The sequence below is a fragment of the Cryptomeria japonica genome, chromosome 3 (assembly GCF_030272615.1).
Source record: "Cryptomeria japonica chromosome 3, Sugi_1.0, whole genome shotgun sequence".
In the NCBI taxonomy this organism is placed as follows: Eukaryota; Viridiplantae; Streptophyta; class Pinopsida; order Cupressales; family Cupressaceae; genus Cryptomeria; species Cryptomeria japonica.
This window is the reverse complement of record NC_081407.1, coordinates 50256251-50266375: the sequence shown is the minus strand read 5'-3', so window position 1 is coordinate 50266375 and position 10125 is coordinate 50256251. Positions and strand designations below refer to the sequence as shown.

Genomic DNA, 10125 nt, shown 5'->3' with positions numbered 1-10125 from the left:
ATCTATTGGATTCCCCTCTTTTGAATGTGATGGTCATCATAAGAAAAAATTAGTGGTTTTCTCCCTCTAATGGTGGAAACCCTATTTTTTCACCATTACAACACCCATTAAGCCTAGTTCTTAAAATCTACTTATCATATCAATTCAAATCAATCAATAAGAGAACAATCAAACTATAAGTGCCCAACTCTCACCAATAGTTCTGAAGTTGAGACATAATTGATTGTTTTCTAATGTAATTGATGGGATTGGGTTTGATTCCTAGCTTGCATATTTAGACTAGTGAACCCCATTTCCGCTACATTACAACACCTAAGATGATGTGATCCAATTCTCAACCATGTAATTAACAACTTTTCTTTTCTTTTAATAGTCGCTTTTAAAAATAATTTTTTAATGTGATCCCAAATTAAATTAAACTCTTTGATATAGTTAGCTTTTTCCTTTCTAATCTACTTTGACAACACCTAAAATGACATGATCCAATTTTCAACCATATAATTAACAACTTTTCTTTTCTTTTAATAGCCGCTCTTAAATGTGATTTTTTATTATGATTCCAAGTTAAATTTAACTCTTTGATATAGTTAGCCTTTTTCCCTCTAATCTATTTTGTCTACATGATCCACCTAGTTTTTCAATTATGTAGTATGTAAATATGTCTATTGACCAACCACTTGTTGAGATCTCCATTGTCTAAAAATCTTACTTTTTAACCTCGAGAGTCCATGAGATCAAAACATTGAAAATCCATGGAACAGTCAATCTTGCCATCATTGACTTTTACATTTGGATTCTTTTTCTATACAAACTAACGATGAGAATCCCCAATTTCTCAACTGGACCAGATGCCAGCTGTCAATGAACTCCTCCAATTTTAACAACTTGCTGGTACAATATTTTGTGACAGGCGTTTTCCTTTGCAATAAATATATTACTTTAAAGATATTACTTTAAGGACAATACGTACACTGGCAACCATATTGATAATGAATTGAGAGGCAGGGAAATACATTTTGAGGATCTTCTTTCAGTCTGCAGTATCCTCTATTACTCTGCAACTGATCTGGATATACACGAGAATGACGAGGGGAAAACTGCAGTTGCAGACGATTCAAAACCCCGTAAGGCGTCGGATTACTTTCTCTAAGCGTAAAGCAGGACTGCTGAAGAAGGCTAGCGAGCTCGCCCTTCTCTGTGATGCTGAAGTCGCGCTCCTCATTTTCTCACCGTCGGGAAATCTGTACGAATTCGGCAGCCCCAGGTAAGGAACCCTCATTCCCCTTCTCCCATTTGTTTTTGTCTCCATTTTATGGTCGAACATCACACAGCAAGTTATTTTCAATGATTTACTGTTTTAGACTTCCAGAAATAGAAATTCATACAAATAAAATAAATATATCATATGTCAATGAACACGATCTTACAAAGGTGCAAAAAAAATAGTTAAAATTCGGCTACGATTTTTGCCTGCATGGAGGAGCAAACTTTCCTTTCTCCTCCTTAGCCATAATTTAGGGCCCCTCAATAATTGGTGATTTGTACAACGGCGAAACAGAGAAAGTGTGTGTGTCTTGCAGACAAACGATAGCGTAGTAATTTCTTCTGAAATGCGTATGGCGCGGCTTTTATCAAATCGAAATCTAAATCGCGTTTTAGATTAAGTCGTATTTAAGATCAAGCGACAACTTTTGAGATGGTCCTCCTATACCGGCAACTTACGTGTACCTCATAAACTAAAGCTGTAGACCACCATCATTGTGCCGACACGGGATTTTCATGTCACCAATAGCCAAACCAGCAAGTAGGTACCTCATATGTGCTGAGAATGACCATGTTTAGAAAACAGGGGATAAGAAACGCATGTTGTTCAATGAATTATTGAGTAGCTCTGTAGAAATCAGGAGATTAGACGCTCAAGTTGTTCTTATGATTTAAATTGTCTGTCAAAGGAAAAATGTTTATAACTTGAAAGTCTGGTTAGTGGCAGGGGTTAATTTTCGAATCTGTATCCATTTATCCTAGAAAGATATACTCTGTGGGACTATTTACATATGCCGCAGTTATTGGGATAAATGCATCAATCCATTTCATACTTGAAACTAGAACAGCTATGCAAGCATATGTCATTATTGACTAGCTAAGGTAAATATTTCTGAGAAGAAAACCCACGAACTAAATGCAGGCATTGAGGCAAACGGATTAACATAAGATATGTGAACCGGCATAAATGAAATATCCATAATCCCAACAAATAAAATTAGAATACGATAATATCATCTTGTCTAGGAATTTCTCAAATGATGTGGCTAATCACATTAGAGTCTTAATCAAAGCATAGAAGACAATAAAATCATCGATGTGGAAGAGAAGAATTGATAGCTCATCGTTTGGAGAGAGCTTGATTGAAATTGGAACATTGTATTGTGAATGGAAAATTAGAATATAAGAGTATTTTAAAGAATTGACGGCATGCGAATTAAATGTACCTACTACTCGAGAAACTACAACCCTATTTCAATAAGCATCTCCGTATTAAGTACTATACGTATAAAAATAAAGACGATTTTCAGTATAAAGCATACGGATGCAGTAAAGGAACGCAAGCGATTGGGCAGTTAAGAAAGGAGCTACAGCTTTTTCAGTTCCTGTGTTTTTTGTTACACGAGAAAGGAGAACCAATTGCAACACATAAAAGAGCAAATAGGTGCCAGCTTCACCAATGAAATATTTCATATCGAGTCTACGGTAGAGTGACGTCTGAGAGAGTACGAACAAAGTTCCTGATGTCTCAGAGGGTACGAACAAAGTTTCTGCAATCCATAAGTTTTGCGTGACATTTTGGGAGGAACTCATAAAGATTGTTGGAAAATGCTAGGTGAATTGCTATACCAATGAATTAATAATTTGGGGGTAGACGGAGTTCGAGGATTTGGGTAACCAGTTATCTCTTTTGCAACGTTGGGCATGACAGTTTGTATGCCAAATGTTAATGTGGCGTTAAGGATTCAAGTAGGGAACAATCCTCTCTTGCATCAGTGGCCCGATTTAAATAAAACTACTATTCAGAGTAGGAGTATAGTTTTAAAATTTGGACATGTTGAAAACAAAAACCTCCTCTATGTAAATTATCACACATTTCATCATAGAACTTTAAAAAAAGAAATTGGATTTCTTGACCCAATTGTTTACTTTATAAATATACAAATTTATAACTCTTTTCTTTAGTTCAGTTTAAGGATTTAATTTTAATTTAACTATAAATATGTTTTTATCTAATAGAAATATAGAATGATTCATAATTATTGTACATATTCCATTGTTTGATTTCATGGTACAATTTAACTAAGATTTGAGTCAAGTTATTAGTTTTATACTTTTATGTAACAGAGTAGAAAAATAGTCACCATTAAGAAAGAAAAAAATAATTAAACCAAGGGTAAGCAAATATAAATTAAAAAATTTTGATTTAAAAAATGTAAATTGAAAAAAATTCTAGAAGAGAGGTGTGTGTTTTGTATACATATATATCCTTTTTTAGTACAGGTTTACTTTCTTCTAGAGGGCTTTATAGACATTGTACATATATAACAAAATGCTTCATGAATGTTATTTTTGTCTCTCATTCCTAATTACACCTAGACATCCATAATACTATTCGAATAAAGCAACTAAGTCTATTTATAGTTGTGAAGAATCACCATAAAATGACTTATTGGGGGTTATCCAACTAAAACATTACAAGAAAGTTTAATAAGGAATCTTAAACTTCATAGAACTCCAAGAGACTAAAGATTAAACAATGGAATCTCAATATTCACCTTTGTTTATAGCTCCCTCATTTGGTTTCATTTATAATAGTTTCCATTGTAGATGACATTGTCCATTATACACATGGATCACTTGTGAAACTTTTGGCTAGGGATGAAAGAATCACTAAGAATGATTTTTTAGGGGCTATATGTTATGATTTGACTATTTTTGGCATTTCCATCCTAGAGATTTGGTTATTTTGAGCTTCTTCAGAAGTGCCCGGTTTGCCCATATTTAATAGATTTTCCCTAGTCCCAAAATACAATATCCCATTATTAACATATAAAAATTTGGGCACTAATCTTCTTAGTTTATGAAGGGATATTTTCATTTTCTACACTTGCATCATTTCAACATGTACTGGTCTAATGAACTTTTATTTTTATAAGAATTCAAAGCCATTTTATAGTCCAATATTGTTCATATAAGATTTTTTTTAATCCCACGGCTTAGGATGCTTTGTATTGTATCATCTTAAGACCTAGATAAATGTTTTACTAACTACCTTAGCTTACATGTCTATCTATGGGTGAAAAGTTGTTAACCTCTTCAATTAAGTCCTTAAAGGTTTTTAGAAAATGGGAAGCTCTATCTAAATATTAGAAGTGTGAAAACTAAAGTTAATCCCCACATTACAAACATATCTTACATGTTTTAGAGGTGTGAAATTGGGGTTCACTAGTCTAAACACGCCAACTAGGAATCAAACCCATTAACATCAACATGCATCAGGGAAACAACCAATAGGCCCAACGACAAACCCGTGGAAGAGGGGCACATGAATTGATTGTTTCCTTGCTGAGTGTAGATGCAATTGGATAAGATAGAATGATGAGATGCAAGAACTAGGGCTAATGGTGCAAAATTGGAAGTAATCAGCATAAACAATAAGTTGTAAAACAAATATGTAGACTCTTAGTATAGATCTAGAAACAAGGAACAAAAGGAAACCTATGCCTACGATTTGAGCCCCAAAATGTGGGACCATGTCAATAGGCATCAATGTTGTGTACATGTTTGATGTAGATATCGAAAACGCATTCAGGATCAAGATGTCGCACTAAATATTTCCATAAAATTTTGTCGGAAAAGTGTCAGGCAATGACAAAAGTTGCCACTGTCCAAGGTTTTTTGTTCTTCAAAATCTAGATCTTTTTGCCTTAGTCTACACTTTTTGAATCTTACTCCTTTGGTAAACCAAAAGCCTACACACAAAAGAGAGGAAAAATGGTGTTGGGTTGATAGGGTTTTGTCAAAGTCAAACCCTAGGTTAGGAATTAACCCTATAATGAAGAATTGATAGAAAAGAGAGCTCACCCTTTTAGGGAAGAGGCTAGATCTGGAACAAAATGCTGAATTGAAATGATACACCTTTTGTTATAAATCTCCTTGCCTTGAAATCTTTATAAAAAGGTTGATATTACTACGTGGAAACTCATGCATTCCTTTACATAAGTTTGATCATGAATGTCAGCTTGAATGCTTGCAAATCTAAATACTTGACCTCTCTTTCATTGCCTTATTGATCCTTGATTTCTTTCTCAATTGAAATACTTGATTTGAAATGAATTCCTTGACGAGGGATGTTTCAAATGAGGTGATAAGACTTGCTTTTATACTCAACCTCATGACACTTATTGAAAATTATGAAGAAGGCTAACATGGATAGCTTTTCTTGCTCAACTTTTTTTGGCAGTTGGAGGATTCAAATTTCATCTCCTTTTCCTTGGACTAGGGTGCTAGGGGCCCTAGTCCACTCCTTTTGGGTTGTGACAAGATCAAGAAGCAAAGACAAAGAGTAGAGACCTCAAATTTGGCATTGGTTTGAGCATAATCAGGCAAAATAATCAAAGTGTGACTCAAAGGAGCATGAAATTGTATGGGGATATAATTTACGATACTACACATGCATAGGGTGCCTTATGGGCCTTTTAACAAGCAATAAAAATCCATAACTTTCTAAGTTAGTTCACATCCATAAATAAATAGATACATGCTCCATTTTGGACATGTAAACCCTCCTACAAATTCTATATGTATTCATTGGCATGGCTTAGAAGGAACTAGTAATGGAATGTATATACGCAATTCCCCATTTCCTCTTGTTTATTGTAGTTGTGCTACACAACACGTGACCTTAATAATGTAGAGATATCATTTTGCATATTTATTCAATAAATAAAAATTAATAGATTTGATATCACTTTTAACACTACAATTATAAATTGTAACTTAAAATGCAAACTTCTCTCATCAATTGGGACTTCCCTTCTTTGCATACACACAATTTATGTAACTTATAATGCATTCCATCTTGAAAATATAAAGTATTGTCAAAATAACTATTTTTGACTTTATAACATAGTGAAATACCTCTCTAAAATTGACATCATACTCATCACAAGCCTCTTAGAAAAATGAATTAGGTTGATTTAATGAACCCAACATTTGAATCAACGTCCGGAGTTCTAAAATAACATATAAATTAATTTATTAGTCAAACCTTTCTTGTACATAAAGACCAAAATATTGTGTATTGAAATATAAAATATAAAATATTATCCTACCATTCCTAGGATTATGTACATCATTGTTACACCCTCTCTTAATTTGTAGGAATAGTGGTACAACCATTGTGTGTGTGTTGTGAATTAGGAAACTTTCTTACAAGGCCTCTTTTTCTTGATATGAAGCTGTAGTGTTCTACAAAAGGTTTTGCTTGAGTTATTAACTAAAGTAGCATTTCAAGAACCAAGATATAGGGTTGATATTAAGACTTGAGTTTACTTTCTCAAGTTGACTCAAGTTTCCAAAATTCTATATCCCATTTTAAGAAATTGTACATCCCTTTTTACCATCATTTTCTTTTTGCATGGTGAAATTTATAGTAGGTTATTCAACTTCTATCTTTAATCACTTTTTTGAGTGAAAATTGAAGAATTGAAGCTGATGGTACAAATGCATAGTCCAAAAGTGTTCTAGCTATAGTGTGTGACTTAAGGATTGGATAACCTAGGTCAAAGTTTTAAATGTGAACCACTTGTTGTCCAAAATGGTCTCAAATAAACACACTCATTGACATAAAAAATCGCTCCAATGCTAGGAAACACTATATAGAAAATGAAGGAATACATGATGATTTTTCTTCATACATAGTTGTAAGGTGTTGAAATTAGGGGTTCACCACTTAGATTGGTAAGGCCACTAACTTCACTTGGGACCAACATTACATTAAGGAGGGCATTGAATTTGATGGATCCAATCCTAAAAGGGCTTAATATAGATCAGATTAATGTTACCTTATTTGAGTTGAAATTGAATTTGAATTAGGGTTAAATTACAATGCTAGATCTAGGACAAACAATGATAAATTGACATAAAATCCCAATAATAGAATGTTCTCAACATCATGTAGAGATTTAAACTTAGATTGGAGAATGGAAAATAGATTAGAACTTGTGACAAAAAGTTCAGGTATAATTGTTGGGACTAGGGGGCAAATCGTCCTAGTCCTTTGAATATTAGAGGCAGATAAACTTGATGTTTTCTGGATCAGGATTACACACAGAATCTATTGTCAGAAAATCGCCAGAAATTCCTGAGACCAAAGGGGGTCGACTATTCTACTCCTTCGCTTTTCGTGCCTTCAAAATATGAGTCTGATTGTTGTCCCCTACTCTGTTGGATTTCTCGCTCGTAGCTCCTGAATCAATTTCTTCGAATTTGAAATGACTAATCGATTGATGATGCAATGCTCTTTAGATGTGAGTACAATTATTGATCTAATAACATGACAATGCATAGAAGAATCAAACGTGAACATATTCTTTCATGAAAGTTGATGTGATTTTCTCCATGATGCTAGAAGGATTATGCGGGATGAAATGTTGCCTTGAATGCTTAAGAATGTTTGATTATGACTGCTTAATAAATGCACAAATTATGTTTGATTATGATTGCTTAATGAATGCATAAATGATGGGGTAGAATGTGGATGAATGCTTCTAGCTGAGAAATAATTTATAGGACGACTTTATATAGGGTCCCCTAGGTAATTTATTGATTAGGCTCACCTCGAACAGTCACATTGAAGCATGGAGACCAAAACTCACCAGAGAGGAAAAGTACCTTGAACTATTTGAAAGAGGGCCTATTTAAGGGAGACTAAGGTACCTTGGGCACCTTGGTTGGGACAGTGGCCCCCTAGATGCCCTTGTCCTCCCAAAACATGGCAAACAGAAGCCTATCAGGAAGGCACAGTCCTAGGATGGGGTCCACTTAGCCATGCAGAGTTTGGAATAAAAGGGCCAAAACGAACCTAAGGGAGAACTAGGATGGGACAAGCTAAAGTAGGGGCAGAAGAATGAGGTGTGAATTGTACTAGGTTATAATCTATGATGTTACATTTAGCCCCCATGTTAATGAGAGCATGAGCCCATACAAATAGTCACGGTAAGGTAGAAATATGAGGAAGACATAGAGAGAGAAGAGCAACTAGGAGTGAGATCACAAAGAGATAAGACATCACTAATTTTGAGGAATCAAACCCCCAATCTTAGGATCTTAACTCATACAACCACATGAAATGGTACGCAAAACATGACAAAGGCAAATGGAAAGTCAAACAAAGATAATCAATGACAAAAGACATACAACAAAGGGGTTAGTACTAATATAAAAATCTCCAAGTCAACTAGTTGAAGAGACCTCGATAGTCAAAATATCTCAGTCGCTAATCTCATTCTCAGAATGCTATTACATGAACACAAGTTCTCACATGGAAAGAGAAAGAGTGTGCATTGAGTGATTGATCATGATTCAACAATGATAAAAGCTTCGAGCTCGTGGAGAGGAGAAAGGAGAGAACATAGATGCTATGGGCTAGAAAGTTGTGTTATGCTAGGTGATCCATCAAAGAGAAAATGAAGGAATGTTGATTCCATGGGCTAGCAAGTTATGTTATGCTAGATGATCCACAAAAATATGAATTTTCATGGGACAATAAATTGTGTTATGTTGTGTGATCCATGTAGGAAAGAATAATAAGAATAGTCCTAATATTCAAGCAAGATGTGTTATGCTAGTTCCACTCATTTGAAAATGCAGCACAAGGAGGGTTGTAAGGTCTAGCAAGCTATGTTATGCTATTCAACCTACCTTAAAGAAGTTGAATAAGGAAGAGTTGAAAGGTCTAGCAAGTTATGTTATGCTAGTCAACTCATCCTGCTATATATGTTGTTTTTTTGTTTTAGGAGTTAGGAATCTCATCTAAGACTTTGGTTTGGTTTCAAGCATGAAACAACTTATATAAGACATGCAATAAGGATAATCTAACAATACATCATGTAAGGAAATTCATAATCTTGAATTAAAAAAGGATGACCAAGCAAGGTATTATGCAAGGGAGTTTGCAACTTGAATTGAAAAAGGATAACCAAGCAAGGCATTATGCAAGGAGAATCGTATCTTGAATTAAAAAAGGATAACCAAGAAAGGTACTATGCAAGGAAATACACAACTTGAATTGAAAAATGATAACCAAGCAAGGCATTATGCAAGGAAATTCACAACTTAAATGGAAAAAGGATAACTAAGCAAGGATACAAGGAAATCCGCAACTTTAATTAAAAAAATAATCAAGCAAGGCAAATGCAAAGAAATCCACGACTTGAATGGAACATATGTTACAAGGAGGCTGTGATTTATGCCACCCCCTTAAGATGTCAACATAGCCCTATGTTGATTTCTTAAGGAAGATAGAAACAAGGATACACACCTTCATTACCAAGGAGATATCCTTTAGGCAACAATGTAAATAACTCCAAGCTAAAGAGGCATAAAAGTGTAAAGGGATCCTTTTGAGGGATGCATTGAGGAAGAGATTTTATCCATAGATATTCACCTTCGAAAATAAAGGGATATTTGATAAAGACAGTTTGTCTTTGAAAAGGAGAAGGAAACTAAGAATCCACACCTCCCATTGCTAGGAAAAAAGTGGATTTTTAGTAAAAGATTGCACACATTCACTAAGGAGAGATTATTCATAAGAAAACACACCAATGCAAAGAAAGAAAAAGTCCAACCAAGGGATTTATATGTACTTGCATGGGGGACCACTCTATGTAAGAAAGGAGCTCAAGTTATAAAAACTACAACTTAAAGGAAAAAGAAATCTTTGAAAAAGAGAGAATTGAAATATTATTCTTGCCCCCCAAGCATGGATATAAGGAAGAATAACTATTATGTTTATGACCTAGTATGATTGGAATTTAAGTTGAACCACCACACATGACAAATAGGCCTCAGTAAAGG

General features: G+C 34.5%; 1 protein-coding gene across 3 annotated transcripts in view; it reads left to right on the top strand.

The window, feature by feature from the left end:
- The first annotated feature begins 848 nt into the window (after window positions 1-848).
- LOC131033004 (MADS-box transcription factor 14) overlaps window positions 849-10125 on the top strand; it is a 224065-nt gene continuing 214788 nt past the window's right edge. The window contains exon 1 of one of the 3 annotated variants that reach the window (XM_057964130.2): window positions 849-1264. In XM_057964130.2, coding sequence (XP_057820113.2) covers window positions 1083-1264 — 182 coding nt within the window. In that variant the 5' untranslated portion in view covers window positions 849-1082. The remainder of the gene's footprint in view (window positions 1265-10125) is intronic. The other 2 variants (XM_057964124.2, XM_057964118.2) reach the window with 2 other exon arrangements.